We start from the raw sequence: 20,185 nt of genomic DNA on the forward strand, positions 1-20,185 counted from the left end.
CCCCCCTCCTCATTTTGGTGGGTTGGTGGCTTTATTCTTTTAGCGCAGACTGACTTTCTCCATGTGGCAGGAAATACAGTCACCAACAGTGCCAGTTTTATGTCTTAGAGATTCAGCTCCCATACTGGCCTCAAAGCTGTGTCAAGTCCAAAGTCTTAGAACTTTCAGAAAGGGATCTCGTTGGTCCAGCTATTTTGTTTACTATCGTTGGGTCACTTAACTGAGCCCACAATTTGGGCCATATGTGTTAATCTGGCAGCTCTTAAGTAGGTTAAGAAAAGGGGTACTAGTCAGTGAGTCTCAGATCTCTAATATTACCCTTTGCTGGAAGAAATGGTATGATTTATATTCCATTTTGTAAATAAATAGAATATTGATCACCTCTTAAACAGTAATTAAAACTCAGCCTCTCAAATGTTGAAAGTTTGAAAATGTATAGAGGTGATTCCCAGTCTTTTAAGATTTTTGAGATAGTTTACATTCTGGCACTTAGCTGCAAAATGTTTTAATAGAAGTGAATTAATGTTTTGAGAATAGAAATTTTGGAATATTTTGTAATTTTTACTGAAACTCAAAAGTAAATATAGACATGACAAAACTAGAATGGATAAAAAGATTAGAATCAACAAATTAAATAGACATTAAAAAGGGTGATATATTTAATATCACATATATAACTAATATGTATAGACTGCTATAATCTTTGGAGATGCCCACGAAATTTAGAAGCCTTCTCTGACAACTGAAGGAACAACACTAATTTCTTTTGTATCCAAAGTGCATAAAGCCAAAGTACATAGAAAAACATGGATCCACACACACATTCACTGTTTCTCTCTCTCTCTCTCTCTCTGCTCCCTCTCTCCCTCCCTCCCTCCCCTTCCCCCCAAAACAATGTACCAGCTTATCTGTGGAATCTATTATAATTTCTGTAATATGTACTGTGTGTATATAAAACTTTGTGTTTAAGTTAACTCCGGATTTATGACAACATACTAAAAACATGTCTCATACATAAACTGCTGTCAGTTTGGTGGAGAATCTGGATTTAGAAGAGGGGCAAACAGAAAAAGAGCCTAGGGGAAGTAACATTAAGGGCAGATTTCTTAACCTAGATGAATTGTCTGAAATATTTTTAGTTTAGGAACGACCTGAATACTTTGCACTTACATATTAAAATTTATTTGAGCTAATAAGTATATTGTGTTAAAACTGCAAAGCAGGGATTTGCGGGACTTACTGAACCATTCATGCCTTTGTATGACTTTTTGTTGACTTTAGACTGTTTTTTCGGAAGGCCCAAATGAGATCAGCTGCTTCGGAAGAATACATTCTTATTGTATATTTTTATTATTAGTTTTATGTATTTATTTATGAGACGGAGTTTCGCTCTTTCTCCCAGGCTGGAGTGAAGTGGTGCGATCTTGGCTCACTGCAACCTCCGCTGCCCAGGTTCAAGCAATTCTCCTGCCTCAGCCTCCCTAGTAGCTGGGATTATAGCCACAATATCTGGCTAATTTTTGTATTTTTAGTAGAGATGGAGTTTTGCCATGTTGGCCCGGCTAGTCTTGAACTCCTGACCTCAGGTGAGCCACCATGCCTGGCCTAATTTTATTTTATGAAAGCATTATATGATCATTATAACATTTAAATTCAAGTCCCTTCCCAGTTCCTCTCCTGAGAAGTGAGTACTATTAATAATTTGGTGTGTTAGCCAGGGCAGTGGCTAACGCCCATAATCCCAGCACTTTGGGAGGTGGATCCAACATGGTGAAACCCCATCTCTACTAAAAATAAAAAAAATTAGCCAGGCGTGGTGACATGTGTCTGTTGTCCCAGCTACCTGGGAGGCTGAGGTGGGAGGATTGCTTGACCCAGGAGGTGGAGGTTTTAGTGAGCCCATATTGCACCACTGTACTCCAGCCTGGGTGACAGAGTGAGACCCTGTCTCATAATAATTTAGTGTGTCTTCTTTCAGCGCATATGTTTTCCTGTAAATTTGGTGAAAAATGAGAAGAATGTCTTGGACAGTGCTGTAGTTTTTCAGGTTGCAGGGTTGAGTTGAATGGAGTCTTTAGTGACCTGTGTATGGCATCTGAGGGCTCAGGATATTGGGGTTTGGGATGAGTCACCTTTAGATGTGTGAGTTTTACATACAGGGAGGCAAGATGAATTTATTTTTAAAATTGCTTAGGATTACCTTGCCTGTTCAAAATGCAGAGTTATTTTCTTCCTCTTCCCCTTACCTCTTGTGTTACATGTGCTTTTCCTCCCAGAAGCTAGAGTTCAAATTAGTGTTATTTATGTGATGTTTAAGCTATTAATGACTTCTGTGGTTACCGCCGGTAGTACTCATAATTCTTTCAAGTATCAGAAGCCTAACTCAGATTGGTTTAAACAAAGAAAGGAATTTACTGGCTTATATGAGTGAAAAATTTAGGGATCCCAGGCACTTAGAGAAGTGTTTTGGATCTTTCTTCTTGGCTTCGCTTTTCTCTGTGTTGGTTTAATTTCCCAGTAGGCTCTTTTCCCATGGCTTTAAGATTATGTCCTATCAATTTAACAACTTCAGCAGAAAGAGAGCATGCCTTCCTAAGAATTACAACAGAAATTGTAGGATTGACTTTCATTGGCTTAGATTAATGGACCTGGATCAAATGAATACTCCCAGACCTTAATATGTGGTCACCGCGACCACAGGTTCATAGGCATGACAGTGGAGGAGCTGTATTTTAGGATATATTAGGCTATACTAGAATATTAAATTCCAAATCCCAGGGACTAAACATAACTAACTAAACACTTACTTATTAACACTCTTAATCATGCGAAGTCTGTTACAAGTTTAGACAGCTCATGTGGTAACTCAAGGATCCATACTCTTTTCATCTTCATCTCATCATTCAACCTCCACGGTTGCTTCAGCGGAGAATGAGGGAGCCCAGAGGGTTGTACACAAGCTCTAAATGCTTCAGCCTGTACTTACAGAGAGCTCATAGCCCAATGCAGAATTGATCACGTGGTTCTACCAAACTGTTAGGGGGCTGAGAAGTGTGTGAAATAACATGGCTTTTTGATGAGCAGAAGTGTGTCTCCACAAGCTGCTGCAGAAGAAGGGTAGTGATAGAGGTAGTTAAAACGTGTCCACTGCAGACTGGGACCCTAAACAATGTTTAAAATGTTGATATATACAAATGTAGTCAATTTTTGAAACTACTCTATGAAATGCTTTTTGCTTAAATTTGACTTATTTAATGCAGTTCATGAGTTTGTGCTTGAAAACCACTGAACTTAAAAGTAATTTCTAGAACACAACCCCATTTATAGGTTAGAGACTATGCCTGTCATAACCACACTGTTAAATCACCTGGTAATTGCTAAATTCCGTGGATATTTTAGGTACCTGTTTTATTATCTTTGATGAGTTGACTGTTTCTTAGAACAACTTCTTCTTCTTCACCCTCTTCTTCCTCCTCCTCTTCTTTTCCTTTTCTTCTTCCTCTTCCTCTTTTTTTTTGAGACAGAGCCTCACTCTGTCACCCAGGTTGGAGTGCAGTGGCACAATCTCAGCTCACTGCAACCTTCGCCTTCTGGATTCAAGCAGTTCTCGTACCTCAACCTCCTGAGTAGGTGAGACTACAGGAGTGCGCCACCATGCCTGGCTAATTTTTTTTATTTTTGGTAGAGACAGGTTTTCAGCATGTTGGTCAGGCTTGTGTCAAACTCCTGACCTCAAATGATCTGTCTGCCTTGGCCTCCCAAAAGTGTCTTGTCTTCTTTTTTTCTTTTTTTTAAGGAACAGGGTCTCACTCTCTTTCCCAGGCTGGAGTGCAGTGGCAACGATCATAGCTCATTGCATCCTCGAACTCCTGGTCCCAAGGGATCCTCCCACTTTGGCCTCCCAAAGCACTGAGATTGCAGGCGTGAGCCACCTCACCTGGCGTGTCTGAGAACGTCTTTAAAAAAGAAATCCCTTCTCTTCAATGACAGACTCTTGGGTTTTCTGTTACCCATATGTCTACTCAACTTAGTTATCTCAGCTTTGTTGTTGTAATGCAAAAGCAGCCATAGACAATACATGCATGAATTAGTGTAGTGCATTCCAATAAAATTTTGTTTTAAAAATAGGTGGTGGGACATAGTTTGTTTACTTCTAATCTTCCTAGCTGTTCGTCCTTATTGTTCTTCTGAAGCAGCTCTTCTTCCTTCCGTGTTAAATTTGTGTTAATAGATGGTCTTTAGCTACCTTTCATTTCATACTTCTTCAGTAGCCTCATTCGCATTCATTATTTTAACCATCTCAGGTGTTGGCATCAGGTTTGAGGCAGGTTTTGGCTTTGTCACTTACTGGCTATTTGACTGTGGGCAAGTCACTTAATATGTCTGAGTCCTGTAAAGTCAGGCTAATAATATCTGCTTGCAGTTGTAAGCATAAGATTATATATAAAGAGTTTAAGCATTAAGATTGGCAAATAATACATGGATGACAAATGGTAACTCCTTGTTGTTTCTGTTATTGTCTTTACACGTTTACCCTCATATCTGCATCGTGATCCCAGAAGTTTCTTTAGAGTTCTAGTTTTTACTATATATCTCTACTGGGCATTTTTATTTAACTCTTCTATAGTGTCAGTTAAGAAGCTTTCAGCTTCACGTAATAGAGTCGTTTTATGTAACAAATTTGGAAGTGGCATTCTAGAGCTTAGTGATGATGTCAGGGCATTATCGTACATCTCTTGGTCTTTCCCCTCATGGTTTCAAGATACTGCAGTAGCTTCCAGCAGTCTGTGCTCCCACATCTGTATACAAAACAATTTTATAAAGTAGTCACAAGACAGGGCTTCTCTTTGTGTATTTTTTCCTTTTTATTATAAAAATTATTGTTTTAAAAAAGTTAATTAGGAAATAGAATCTGTAGGGATTGAACGTGTTAAGGTGGGAGAAAGTGTAGGATGATTGTCAAATTTTTGGCTTAAATGTCTAGATTCTAGATAGTTGGTAGTGCCACTAATGTAAGAAAAGAGGTATGTAAAAGAAGATTAAGAAGCAGATAAATTTCGTTTTAGACTTGTTGAATAGAGGTAACTGTGGCAGATGGGCTGCCTATGCAACTGCCACTCCTCCTATAGAAGCTTTATTGAGATATAATTCATATGCCATAAGATTCACTTGCTAAAAGCATACAGTTGAGTGGTTTTTTAGTGTATTTACAGAGTTTTGCAACCATAACCACGATTGAATTTTAGAATATTTTCATCATCCCCAAAAGAAAACCCTGTACCCGTTAGCAGTCATTTCCTCCTCCATGTGCTAGCAACCGTTATCTATTTTCTGTCTCTGAATTTGCCTATTCTAGTGAATTACTCTGTTCATCATGTTTTCCCCATCTTCCTTTTTGAGTTCTTTTGTAGAAAGGACTGTAGGTCATGCCCAATTACTAGTTTGCTAACCGTGACTCGTCCCTTTCTTTCTGTCAGTCTGGTATCTGACGTAATTAATTTATAGCAGATAGTAGCTTTGCTGATATTTGGGTGAATTAGTAAATTAACTCATTCACAACAGTGAGTTTTGATAGTGTTTGGGTAACCAGGATTAATAACCACTGGTCAAAAGTATTTATTCAGAGTTCCTTCATATGACTTTAGAAGGGTCTCGGCTTCGTTCCCCACTTACTTTTCAACCTTACTACTTGTAATTCTCTAGCTCATATTTGATGTTCCAGCAACATTGAACCTACTTACAGTTCTTCTTAAATGCTCTGTTTTCCCCCACTTCTTTGTCTTTGCTCATTAGATCTTCACTAATGAGCAGAATCCTCTCCCTAGGGGTTTCCAGTTGCCCAATTCCTGTTTATCTCTTTAGGCTCAGTCAGCAAATCAGAAATTTTAGCTTTCTACCCCTGGGGAACCCTCTTTACAGAGTCCTCTATTGTTCTTACCATATTAGGTTATATAAGAGTGTCTATATATTTGATTTCTCTAGACCAGAGATCTCTGAACTTTGTATTGCTCACCTGTAAAAAATGTTTGAGCATATGACTGCACAGTTTGTAAATTATGTACATGTATTAATGTAGTGACATATTAAATATCTGCAAAGCTTTGAAGGCCAAGAAGGATGACTCACACCTGTAATCCCAGTACTTTGGGAGGCCAAGGCAGGCGGATCACTTGAGGCCAGGAGTTCAAGACCAGCTTGGGTAACGTAGTGAAACCCTGTATCTTTAAAAAGTATATAGAGATATTATTAGTCAGGCATGATGGTGTGTGCCTGTAGTCCCAGCTACTTGGTAGGTTGAGGCAGGAGGATCACTTAAGCCCAGGAGTTTGAGGCGACAGTGAGCTATGGTTGCACCCTAGAGTGGTTGAAGTGCTAATGCTTTCATGTTGTCCCTAACTCTACATTCAGTGACAACTATGGGTTTCTTGGTGGTAGGAACTCAATACATGTTGATCTGAACTCTTTTCTCAGTGTCTTGCCTGTTCTTTATCCACCCCTCACTGGGTGTTAGGTCTTCCTTTTTTTTATATCTTTATCATAGCACTTACCATGCTCTATATTACAATTATTGGTGTATACTCGTCTCCTTTCAATAGAGTGTAAGTCTCTTGCTCATGGGTCCTCTTTTATTTATGATGCTCCTAGTAGTTTGCATGGTGCTTAGCATATAATAGACAATTTGTAGAATGAATAAATTGATTCAAGTGGAAGTAATTGGTACTAATCTGAGATTAAGACAGTGATTCTTTTATAGTATTGAAAGATAGTAGGGCCACTTACTTTAAAACTGCTTATAGTTTAAAGCAGTGCATCTCAAATTGTTTTGATGATGGATTAGTTTCTTTTAGTTTCCAATCCATTGTGTACTTTTGTAAAATACAATAAAATATTATATAAATTTTTGTATTGTAAATTTTATATTATAAATATATAAATTTTTGTATTATACAGTAAAATACAATAAAAATTAAATACTAGAAACATGACATAAAAGAGACATATAGAATATAGGCCCTAATTTTTAATTACTAGATTCAAAAGAAATACAGTTAATCCCAACTTCTGTACTTATCTCATTGTAGATTGTTACCAAAGAGTCTATGGACCCTTGCTGGACCCAGGTTGACCATACTTTGAGACTCAGGGTATAAAGCACTTTATATCATTTAATTCTCCTAACTATATGGCGTAGGTACTGTTTGTACCATTTATAGGAAATGAGGGGACAGAGAAGTTAGGCACATTGTCCAAGGTCACACAGGTACTATATAAAACAGCCAGGATTCAGGTTGGGCTGGTGGTTCATCCCAGCACTTTGCGAGGCTGAGACAGGTGGATCACCTGAGGTCAGGAGTCGAGACCAGCCTGGCCAACATAGTGAAACCCTGTCTCTACTAAAAATAAAAAAATCAACCGGGTGTGGTGGCCTGCACCTATAATCCCAGCTATTCAGGAGGCTAAGGCTGGAGAATCGCCTGAACCCAGGAGGCGGAGGTTGCGGTGAGCTGAGATTGCACCACTGCACTCCAGCCTGGGTGACACAGTGAGACTCCATCTCAATAAACAAACAAACAAACAAACAAACAAACAAACAAACAAACCAGGATTCAAACAAAGGTAGTCCAATCTGGCTCCAAAGTCCGTATGCTAGTCCCTTTCTGATTTTGAAAGGATGAAATAAGGTAGCATTCTACTGTAAGAATGTTAAGAACAGACATGGATGAAGGCAAAAATAGTTACAAGTCAGAATGTAATTCATTTGCCTAGAAAAGAGAAGGGCAAGGAGTTACATCATGATTTTCATATAAAAGTAGAGTTATGGAGATGGTGACAAACTGTTCTTTTATCCCTTGAGTCAGCATCTGATTACATTTTACCTTAGTTAGTATTAAAGCCCCCAATTTGTGAAACAAAAGAAGTGTTGGTATTTCTTTGAAATGTTTCTTTTTGCCCTGACTCAGTTTCACATACTGAGTGTAATTGTTCCTCAGGGGGATTGGTTCCCAGACCCATGAGTACCAAAATCCAAAGATGCTCAGTCCCCTATATAAAATGGCATAACATTTGCCTATAACCTACCCACATTCTCCTCATACTTTAAATCATCTCTAGATTACTTAGACTGCCTAATACAGTGTAAATGCTATGTAAATATTTGTTAGGCTCTATTGGTTTTTAAATTTGTATTACTTTTTATAGCTGTATTGTTATTTACTTATTTGAATATTTTTGACCCATGGTTGAATCTGTGGTTGTGGAACCCTGGAATAGGGAGGGCCAACTGTACTTTGTTTCTTCTATTCTTCCTCCTAACTCTTTTCTTATTTGATACTAACATCAACCAAATTGTTGTGATTACAGTCATATGAAAATACAGAAATAACCTTTCTTTCTCCAGATATCAGTATTTTAAGAACAAAATGTAAGTAATGATTACATATTATGATGTTAATGGAGAAGAGACCATATTGCTGTCTTAATTGTTTTATATCATAAAATTCATGATTGAATGAAATTGAAAACTTAGACTATTTCAATTGTAACAACAGTTGAAATTTTTAATAAATTTTAAAAAATCTTCTTCCTATAGAAATCTGGTTAAGAAGTACTGCCCCAAACGTTCATCCAAAGATGAAGAGCCACGGTAAATTACATACCTGTTCATTAATGCATATTAAAAAATTTAAAAATACTTATATTTTTATTATTTAGTAAGATAAGTATATTCTTAGCTTTTTATAAAGATTTTATAAAGTTTAATCTAAAAATTAATGTTTATGAAAGAGGGAACTACTGTTAATGTTTTATGAGGATAAATACTGCGGTGGGCTTGATCAATGGTTTGCTAGAATAGTCAAATACAGATTTTCAATTAAAATGTAGACTAGGACTCCACTTGAATGATTTAGTCTGCAGAAGAAAAGGATATTTTTCACACTTTGTTACATAGTTGTTGGCTTCTTAGATTCTTGCTTTTACTTTTATAGGTAGTAAAACAATTTGACTAATTGGTATAAAGGGATGTTGGAAAGCACTGAAGGTTTTTGCATTAGAAATAAATAAAAAGGTTAGAAATCACTTAGGAGTTTTTTGGTGGTCTTAAAGAGGAATATGTGGATGATTGTTTAGATGCAGAAACAAGAAGAGACTAGACTTACGAACAAACAACTCTGTGTATAATTGTCAGTTGTTAGGATTCTCAGGTTTAGTGTTAATGGAGTCCTATCTGAGCTGTTAATCTTCAGCTGTAAGAGAGTGTTCCGCAGTATGTTCAAAGTAGATATATACGTTAATACAGTGATTCTCTTTGTTTCTCTCCTTCCCTCACACACGTTTTTACCCTTATTTTTGACCCTTCTATCCCCTGTGGTGTCAATATAATGGCACTTCACTTCCATTCAGGATATGGGCAGGCATACAGGCAGCTGTGTCCAGAGCTGATAGCAAAATTGTTCTGTAGATCAGCCATCGAGATGCATTTGGCAAGCACATCATCTCTGCAACAGGTTCAGCTGCCAAGCCTAGGAATCCAACCAAGTTCATTCCCAAGCTCAGGCCAGTCAGTTGGCAACTTAAGAGATTCCAGTATGCCAAAAGAGCCTGCAGGTAGTATTCTTATTATTTTTTGACCCCAAATATCCCTTTACTAATAAATGAAAGACTACTTGAAGATATACAGACGTGTACAACTTGAGCTTAATGCAGGATTTTTTCCATATGAAGTTAATTTAGAACTAGTAGCTGAGATTTAGGTTGAATATGCTAAAATTTGTGAAATGTTAGATTCAATCCATACCTCACCAACATTTGTAATGAAAATAAAATTAAGTCTCACCATTTTGAAATGTTTTTGCCAGGTTTACCTCGTGTGTAGCCTTTTTTAATATCCTTAATGAGCTAAATGACTATGCAGGACAGCGAGAAGTTGTAGCAGAAGAAATGGCGCACAGAGTATATGGTGAATTAATGAGATATGCTCATGATCTGAAAACTGAAAGAAAAATGGTAATTCTTACAATTTTCATCCAGTTGCAGTAGTATATGAAATAGTTGCACAGAAATACTTTTTTTTTTTAAATGTGTGTTCAGCATAAACTGGTTTTCTATTTCACTACGTTTCTTCTAGCTAAAAATTATCACAAAATACTCTTGCTAATTTATGATTCTTTTGGATTTAAGTTTGGCAGACTACAGCCTATGGGCCAAACCCAACCTAGTGCTTGGTTTTGTTTGCTAGTTGCCATAGGCTAAGAATGATTTTTATGTTTTTAGATGGTTGAAAAAAGAATAATATTTCATGACATTGACAATTATATGAAATTTTAGTGTCCATACATAACATTTTATTGGAACAGATCCACATTAATTGACTTTTATATTGCCTGTGGCTGCTTTTGCATTACATTAGCAGAGTTGAGTGTCACAGAGACAGTGTGGCTTTGAAAGCCTACAATATTTATCTGACCTTTTATAAAAAATGTTTGTCATCCACTATTCAAGACAATCATTATTTTTCTGAAAATTGTGTTTGTTTTCAAGGTTATATTTAAAGTATTAAGACAATATCCTATAAAATGCAGTTTTAGGAAGTTTTGCTTTCTTCCTAAGTCTTGGTAAAGTTATAATTAGTACCTTAAAAAAAAAATAAAGTGAAAAGCCTTTTGGGGCTTTAGACTTTAGTGTTTAAATGTAATTATTTTTATTTGTTTTGTTTTATTTTGTTTTTTTGGCCATGGTTATAATCTTCAGCATCTGCAAGAAGGACGAAAAGCTCAACAATATCTTGACATGTGCTGGAAACAGATGGATAATGTGAGTTATGATGTTTTCATGGTTAACATAAAATCTCGTAGACTAGGTTAGCCCTAAATTCTTTTATGCTTCATATCTATTTGAGTTTAATGTTTCTCAGTGTATTATTAATAATTTGACATTGGTATTATTGCATAATAGTCAATATAGTGTAAATAGAGGATGTGAGATCATTTTGTCATTTTTCTTGACCTTTATAACTATACTTAAGAACTCTATAATCTTCAATCGTTGTGAACATTTAAGGAGATTTCTTTTTTTTACTTTAAAGTAGTTACTATAAAGTATTAATAGAGGATAGAAGTAAGAGGGAAAGGGTGATATGTCTTAGAAGACCATTTGACTGAGGACTGAGAATAATCAAGGTTCTTTTTCTACCTTTAACATAGCACTTGATTTCTCTTGACTTCATTTTTAGCATGTGAAAAATGAAGCGAGTGAATGAGATGAATGAAATGTTTCTTCCAGTTCAGTCATTGTATAATTTTGTAAATGCTCCTGATATTGGCCTGCTAATAGAGACCATCCCAATGTAAGAAATAAAGTACTTTGTAGGGCAAAATTATAAAGACGTAATAATTATTTACTTAAAAATTTCCCTGAGGCACTTCCTCATGTAGTTTTTCTTAAATGCTCTAGTACATGAATAATTTGAAAAACAAGATGTTCACATGGAACACTGCAGTTGCCTTTACATAAAATGCTCTATAATCTGTGTCATGGGATTAGGGTAAAAAAAAAAAAGCTCTATTAAATGATATTCTGTAGTATAAGATACTCTTTTTGAACCCTCAAGTTATCGAACAATTTACTCTTTACTAGCATATTTCTCTGGTTGGCACTGCGTATTCCTTGAAAATTATGCCAAAGAGAGTTTTTCCATGTTAAATTAATCAGTTTAGCCTTTGCTTGTTAGAAAAAGTACTTTGAGATTAAAAATCTCATGCATATACTTCCATTGCTTTCAGCCTGTTTTCTTTCCCTTTTAAAAATGCATATTCAAAACTTGGATTACATTTCTACTGTGTAACTATCATTGATGTAATATTCTAATCACCAGTGCTGATTGAAAGTTCTTAGGTATATTAATAATCTGTTTTCATTTTCATTTGGATTTTCTAATTGGTTTCAGCAAGACTTTACAAAGTATTTATGTTGATTAAGTTTTAAATTGCCTTTACTATCATCCTTAGTATCTACCACCTAATGAGTGTGTGTGTGTGTGTTTTCATTTGCACAAAAGAACATACTCCTACATTCATGAGTCGTTGGTTCCTTTAAAAATTGGTGTTGGCACAGGTTATTCTTAATAGGTGCCAACTTGCCTTTAGAACAATTGACAATTGTTAAGCGAAAGTTTTAGAGGTCATAAGAAAGAAGCATCAAAAATGTAGGAGAGATTTCTTTAAGGCATTAACAATACTATAAAAAAAGGTGAGTTCAGCTCTACTTGTGTTTATTGAAAAGTATCCTTGACCTGTACTCTGGAGGTACAAAAGTAAGTATGACATGGTTCTTGTTTTTGTAGCACCTGCAGTCTAGTGAGGGAAACTAACCAATATAGTTTCTGTTTAATATGTAGAAACAAGTGTAGGATCCTATTTCCTAGTTCTGTGTCTTCCTGTTTAGTCAAGAAAATGAAATTGTAGAATTCCTAACACATTTGAAATAATTGTGAGGCAATGTAAAGAACTGGTAGACAGGTTGAATTACTGACAGAGTATTAAAAATTGAGGAAAAAAATTAAAAGACAGTTATTAACCTTGGTGGGATAAATAAAGTACGCAGTACTGGGATTTAAGGTCAGGACAGAAGAGCCTGTAAAGGAGGTCTTAAAGGAATGGTCAGAGATTAAGAAGACAGAAGCATCAGAGATGCCAGGTCCATCAATTAGGAGGCTCCAAGTAACAGAGCATGCAATTTTATAAGAGCAGAGCTCAGAAATGGAGCAGTTCCATAGTTAGTCAGTAGCCTAAGGATGTCAGCAGGCTCCATCTCCTTTTCATCTGTCTACATTGCCATCTTGACCAGGTGCTCTTTTCCTCAGCCATGTCTCCTTAAGGTCAACAGTAGGCTTAAACAGCTAAACACCGTGTCCTCATACAGTTTCATCCAGAGGTGGGAAAAAGGCAGCATTTCACTTCCAACTATCCCTTTTTATCAGGGAAAGAAAACTTTCCCAGAAAGTCCCCAGCGAATTTCCTCTGGGTGCCTCTGACAGAATGAGATTACTTACCTCTGCCCTGGCTGTGGGGAGTCTGGGACAGCAAGTATTAACTGTTTTCTGCCTCTGTATTGGGGGCAGGCTCTGCTAAGCAAGAGTAGGGGAGTAGAAGTGGCTGTTCTTCATCTGCCACACCAAGGATGAAGGGAAAAAAAATCTTTTCTGGAATATATTTCTATATTGTGTAACGTTATATTATCTTTCAGGGAAGGAGCATTTTTAATATTATTGTACTACTAGTTCTTTTGCTTTTGCAAGGAATTATTAGGTAGGTGTTTTTCCACAAATAAGATACCAAATATAAAAATACTTTTGTACATAAGTAGCCTCAGTTTGCACCAAAATTAGTAGCCTGTAGTTACTTGATTGGAAAACACAGTTCTGAACTCAATTTCAGAGAATGAAATGTAACTTAATTTTCATAGCAAAGTAACTTTATGTATGAGTATTTGTATATTTTAGGGGCTTTGAGTAAATTACAAGTATCTCATTTTGTGTGTCATACTAATCAAAATACCTGTATGGAATAGAGCCTACATTTAAATAAATTTGTAAAAAATTCTGGAGCGCATTTATTTGATGTAGTTATAGACCTATCTGGTTGTAACTATATTACAAACTGAACTAAGAAATCTTTTTGACTACAAATGGCTCCATATAACAGCTATTGTATTTTTAAATTGTATTTTAAACTCTTAGTTACTTGAAAGAAAGGGAAATTGCTAACTACTAGGAACCATGGGTAAACAAACCCAGAGCAATAGGTATCTGAGCTGATACAGTAGCATTTGGAAAAATGGCGACAGGGTGTTTGAGGTATAATGGTTTCCTGGACCTAGTACTTGCTAAGGGCTTGGATTTCCAGGTTATAACTCGTTTGATAAAGGAGGTTAGATAAATACAAAATATTGAGATCCCCTGCCTGCTTCTTCTGAGGAATTCTCAGAGCACAGGTTGCAAGGTATGAATTTTCCAGGCAAGAAATTGGAAGTCTTTCAGGGTAATCTAATCAGTTAGGGAGAAAAAGTTTATAAAAACTGATGCCGGCCGGGCGCGGTGGCTCAAGCCTGTAATCCCAGCACTTTGGGAGGCCGAGACGGGCGGATCACGAGGTCAGGAGATCGAGACCATCCTGGCTAACACGGTGAAACCCCGTCTCTACTAAAAATACAAAAACTAGCCGGGCGAGGTGGCGGGCGCCTGTAGTCCCAGCTACTCGGGAGGCTGAGGCAGGAGAATGGCGTAAACCCAGGAGGCGGAGCTTGCAGTGAGCTGAGATCCGGCCACTGCACTCCAGTCCGGGCGACAGAGCGAGACTCCACCTCAAAAAAAAAAAAAAAAAAAAAAACTGATGCCAGGTTTTTCCAAGGAAACAAACTACCTGGCCATGTCACCCTGGAGGAAAATATCATGATCCATAAAGCCCCATCTGTGAAGCTTTCAACAGCTTTTTAAATAAGAGCAGATATCCAAGGATCCCCGGATATTTAAAGAAGCCATCTAATGTGCACATCAGAGACCAGAACTAATATGCAGGAAAGAAGTCAATGTGACTGTGAAAGGAAATGAAAATTAAAATGCAAAAACAAACAAGGAAAATACCTGCAGCTGTTAGCTAATATTCTCAAAGGGAATAGAGAAAATTTTACATCCATGAAATAAGAATAAGGTATTATTTTAAAAGAAACATATAAAGAACAAAAAATAACTTTATGATAGTAGAAAAAAAAGCCCACTAGAAAAAAATGATATATAAAGTTCAGTAAATACCCCAGTAGAGCAAAATGATAGACATTGAAAATATGGAAAATTCGAAGACTCATCCAGTAGGTTCATTTCCAAAATAATAAACATACTAGAAAAGAGAAAAACAAAAAAGGACAAAAGTAACTCAAGAAAGTTTTCCCAGAACTGAAAGACATGAATTTCTAGATGGAAAGGATATCCTAGGTGCTTGGCACAGTGGGTCCACATCTCTTGAAATTTCAGAACACTTTGGAGAGAGAGAAGATTCTACCACCCTCCAGGGAGAAAAAACCCCAACAAATAAACATGGTTTATACAATGGATCAGGAATCAGAATGGACTAGACAGGATAGTCACACAGGAAGCCAGAATAATAGTGGAGCAATACTTCTTAAGTTTTTGAAGGAAAATGATTTCCAACTTAGAGTCTAAATCCAGCCAAATTTTGTTGATTAAAAATGATAGTAAAGGCATTTTTAGCCATGGAGATTCAGTTATCTCCTGCAGACCTTTTAGGAGGCTGCTGCTGAATGTGTTGTAGCAAAATGAGGAAGTGAATCAAGAAAGGAAAAAGCATAAAACTAGGAAATAGGAGATCCAAACAAAGATAGAGGTGAAATGAATCCACAGGTTGATGGGGGAAGGAAACGCTAAGGTAACAAGTACGCATTAGGCCTAGTTGGTAATGAGTTCAAATTTCAGCAAGTTTAGAAGCCTTTGGGAGAGATTTATCAAGAAAATAAAATCAATAGAATTCCTAATGTGTTAGAATTAACTGCAGACAGATTTAAAGAACTAGAAAAAACTGGGGTTGAATTAGAGATAAGTGCATTGGAAACTAAGCAAATTGAAAAAATGAAGACATGTATTAACTCCAGAATTTCAAAAAATTATGTAGGAAAGGAAATATAATATGACATATATTTTATATGGCTCAGTTGTGAATAGCTTTTACAAAGTCATAATAATTTGAATGAAATAAAATTTAAAAAGATTTGGGGTCTGGGCTGATGGTCTTCGTGGGACACCTGGAAAAAAAACAATATAAAACCACTTTGGAGGGACACTCCATATCCCAAGCTACATTGGGTCTCACCAAAAAAATGTAAAAACAAATGCCCAAACCAACTGAACCAAAAACACCAAACCAAAAAAGTCCTCCTGAAGATGAGGACTTATATTTTTTATAATAAAAAGTATAAAACACACATTTTTTGAACGAGATGCATAGTAAATATTAACTCAGTCATGCCTATTTTTTTTTCTTCATAGTCTGTAATGTCTGATATTCAAGGAATGTGGATTGGTTGTAATAGTAAAAGTTATTTTCTAATTTAGAAAGGACAAATTTTACTTAGCGCGCAGTTCATTTCCGCACAATACGCATTGGCACATTTTAAAGTTATTTTTTTTTCTCTTTTTAAAAGTATTATACTTTAAGTTCTGGGATACACGTGCAGAACGTGCAGGTTTGTTACATAGGTATACATGTTCCATGGTGGTTTGCTGCACCCATCAACCCATCCTCTGTGTTAGTTGTTTCTCCTAATGCTATCTAAAGTTATTTCTTAAATGAAGTTAGCATAATTTTATTTTCTCGGTGTGATATTTTAATCTTTTTTAACAGAGTAAAAAGAAGTTTGAAAGAGAATGTAGAGAGGCAGAAAAGGCACAACAGAGTTATGAAAGATTGGATAATGATACTAATGCAACCAAGGCAGATGTTGAAAAGGTAAGAAATACTCCAACTTTAATGTCAAAATATTATTATTTGCATAAGGAAAGTAGTCACGACATTTGCATCAGTACAGTATTAGAATTTATTCAAGAGATACACTGTATCTAAGTCTAAAATATACAAATATTTGCCAACTTTAAATGGTATGTATTGGTCTGAGAAAGCAATATGTGTTAGTTTATTACAATATCTTAGCTGCATTCAAATTTAGAGGAAAGATGTAGTTGCTACTGGGATTGAGTTTTTGTCCTATTCCAAGATAGGTTAGAAAGCTAAGATGTGTTGATGGGGTAATAACTAATTAGTTAGAGAATAACTGTTGTAATTTGACTTTGTACAGGAGATCAAGAGGAACAGAACTATTTTCCTTAAATAAGCATTCCTTAAAGTATCTGTGGTTCTGCACATAGGTGGAAACACTGTTGAATGTTGCATTATTCAAAAATCATATTATTATTTAGTTTCACTGTGATTTAAGTTCCATATTTTAGTTGGATATAGGTGGATCATAAAGAAATGTTTTACTGTTAACTTTTTTAACAATATGAAAATATTCCTAAAGCTACCTGTTTTTCTCTTCTGATTAAAAGCACACTGTTTCAAACTATAATGTTTTCATCTGTTTATTTTTTTATCTGGATTTGGTAAGGAGAGTCTATATTAGAGTCGCTTATTGCTATCAGAGAATACTATTGTAATGAGGGAGGGAAGAATATTGTAATAAGGAGACCGCTCTGACACTAAGATCTGCAAGTGTCTCCTTATATTTTAAATGGTATTAATAGTTCAAAAGAGTCATGCCACTTCATTATTCTTTTGATGTCAGGTGTTGGCTTCTCCATTGATAAAATCGAGTTTTAGTATAATTTTCAGAAAAGTGAATTGTTGTGATTTTGTTGTTGTTCTTGGTAATAATTTCGACCAATTTGCCCCTAGGCCAAACAGCAGTTGAATCTGCGGACGCATATGGCTGATGAAAATAAAAATGAATATGCTGCACAATTACAAAACTTTAATGGAGAACAACACAAACATTTTTATGTAGTGATTCCTCAGATTTACAAGGTAAATCTTAGATATGAAGTTAATCTAGTTTTAGAGTTGGAAGAGCTGGTGTTTAAATATAAAACTTGTAAATCTTAGACATCAGAATCTTTCTAGATTCACTAGTCATCAAGGTTAGTGATGAGAGATTCCTTTATGATTATAGATTTGAAAACAAGTTTTTTCTAACTTTTAAGTCATACATTTTCCTACATATCTACTATTAGTGTTATAAACAGTTTACTTAAACATGACATTTGTAAGATACATTTAAATACTGTATAATTGTTTTGACATGACAAAGAATAATTAATTGCATTTGTATATTGTAATCTGTTCACCTAGAATTGAGATGTAGCTTTTTTATACCAAACCAGAGTCTTTGGCATCAGTCTAGATGGCAGAAATAAATCTTACAAAATGTATTTGCTAGCGTGGGTTTTGCCTGCTTATCATGCTGACTCTGTTAGGTGATAAATGTAATTCAGACTTTGAGCTTGCTTATAAATCCTGTCTGTCATCACTTGATGATAACAGTTGCAAAACAGCCTCAGGTAAAAAAGACCTCAGAATTTTCATGAGGATTAAATTATTTAATTGCCTTTTCTAGAAAGAAGAGAAATTACAGAAAAGGGATTTGGTAAAACAGTGTTGATGAGGTAGTATCTCAAAACGCAGAGCTTACATGGGAAGAATGTCAGCCTAGGTACACTTTTTCCTCTTTATAAGGCGAGTTGGAAATACAAAGGAAGCACAGTGAGAGTTGGTGAACTGGAGTGGGGACCAGAATTCTGGTCACTGAATCCAGAGGACCAAGCCTGCCAGTCTTCACTGTGATGCTTTTCTAGGCTTAATAGTTAAGTCTCCATATTCTGGGGAAACCATAAATCGGAGATAAACTGCCTTTTGTGTTTTGGGCCTGATACTTACATTTGGACCTTTCTATGGAGCAATTCTTCTGTGAAAATGCAGGTCTCAAAGTCCCAGGCTGTGGGAGTCTGGGGACACAAGCAGTGTAACTGCTTTCAACGAACAGAAAGGTCAGTGCTGGCAAATAGGATATGTAAAAAAAAAAAAGCCTTTAAGTTGTTGGACTTCATGTGTTCCAACATATTTCCTAGTGGCATGTGCCAGTGAATTTTCAGTTGTGAGGATTCTGTATGTGCCACTTTGAGCTTGTGACTTCCCGTTTTTCCTCATATATTCCCAGCTCTGAGCCGTACACTACAGTAGGTCTGGGTACCTGTTGATAAACAATGAGTAGGGACTGTTGGTCCAGCCAGGTCTTACCAAAGTATCCTGAATAAACTTGAGGTTAGAAGTGTCAGACTTGGCCGGGGGCGGTGGCTCACGCCTGTAATCCCAGCACTTTGGGAGGCCGAGGCAGGCGGGTCACGAGTTCAAGAGATGGAGACCATCCTGGCCAACATGGTGAAACATCATCTCTACTAAAAAGTACAAAAATTAGCTGGGCATGGTGGCACGTGCCTGTAGTCCCAGCTACTCGAGAGGCTGAGGCAGGAGAATTGCTTGAACCCAGGAGGTGGAGGTTGCAGTGAGCCAAGATCACACCACTGCACTCCATCCAGTCTGGCGACAGAGCAAGACTCTGCCTCAAAAAAAAAAAAAAAGTCTCAGACTTGTATATGTTATGGGCCAATTGCCAAAAATAAAAATAAAAATAAAAAGTTTTTTTAAAAAGCACCAGAATTTTGTCATCAAATGAAATGTTTCCTGGAAGCATAAACAAGAAATACTCTAATTGAAGAGTAAAAGGTGGCAGTAGGATGGGGCAGGGAGCTGATAGCCAGTAAGGGATCCTTTTAGAAGGCTGGAATCCCAGTGTCACCTGGTTTTAGGAAAACAATATTAAGAGCCTTACTATTTTTTTTTTAATTTATTTTGCTGTTTACTATGCCTCAGGTTTTAAGTATTACAAGTCAGTAGCACTTGTTAAAAGATATTAACAACAGCGTAACTTTTTGGTGGGGAATTACTAATTGATCTCCTTTAGAATGATTGAAAAATTCAGTTTTCTCTTTTTTAAAAAATTCTTGATTATTAGCAACTACAAGAAATGGATGAACGAAGGACTATTAAACTCAGTGAGTGTTACAGAGGATTTGCTGACTCAGAACGCAAAGTTATTCCTATCATTTCAAAATGTTTGGAAGGAATGATTCTTGCAGCAAAATCTGTTGATGAAAGAAGAGTAAGTGCTACATAATTATCTTTGAATGCATCTGTTTGGTTTAGGTGTGCAGTTTAAGTTAGTGAAATGAGTTGAGAAAGGGATAAAGTAATCTGATGTGTGATTCTAAATTATGTTCTGTAGAATAATGTCTTGCAATAGATTCCTTTGAGTTCTAAGTTCATTCTAAATGCAAAAGTTCTAATTCTTTCTTTAAAAAAAAAAAAGATTTCTAACTCCCTTCTTCTCCCACTAAGTTTTCAGTTCTTATCAAAGAGTCTAACCTAGGAACTGTGGTTACAAATTGTGTTATACAATTTGTTTAGTGAAAATTTAGAGAAGGACGTGGTCAGAGTTGCCTTTAGCACTTGAGCTGGATCAAGAAATGTGGGTAGCATATGGAGTGATGACCCATGAGGAGGAGGAGGAA

General features: G+C 36.3%; 1 protein-coding gene across 2 annotated transcripts in view; it reads left to right on the forward strand.

Moving 5' to 3' along the window:
* Positions 1 to 20,185, forward strand: part of FNBP1L (formin binding protein 1-like) — a 49,531-nt gene that overhangs the window by 6,802 nt on the left and 22,544 nt on the right. For both annotated transcript variants that reach the window (XM_011940005.1, XM_011940006.1), the window contains exons 2-7: positions 8,591 to 8,644; positions 9,858 to 10,005; positions 10,750 to 10,812; positions 16,410 to 16,514; positions 17,457 to 17,585; positions 19,630 to 19,776. In XM_011940005.1, the coding sequence (XP_011795395.1) occupies positions 9,940 to 10,005; positions 10,750 to 10,812; positions 16,410 to 16,514; positions 17,457 to 17,585; positions 19,630 to 19,776 (510 nt within the window). In that variant the 5' untranslated portion in view covers positions 8,591 to 8,644; positions 9,858 to 9,939. The remainder of the gene's footprint in view (positions 1 to 8,590; positions 8,645 to 9,857; positions 10,006 to 10,749; positions 10,813 to 16,409; positions 16,515 to 17,456; positions 17,586 to 19,629; positions 19,777 to 20,185) is intronic.

This window comes from Colobus angolensis, unplaced genomic scaffold (assembly GCF_000951035.1).
Source record: "Colobus angolensis palliatus isolate OR3802 unplaced genomic scaffold, Cang.pa_1.0 Scaffold186, whole genome shotgun sequence".
NCBI classification, from domain to species: domain Eukaryota; kingdom Metazoa; phylum Chordata; class Mammalia; order Primates; family Cercopithecidae; genus Colobus; species Colobus angolensis.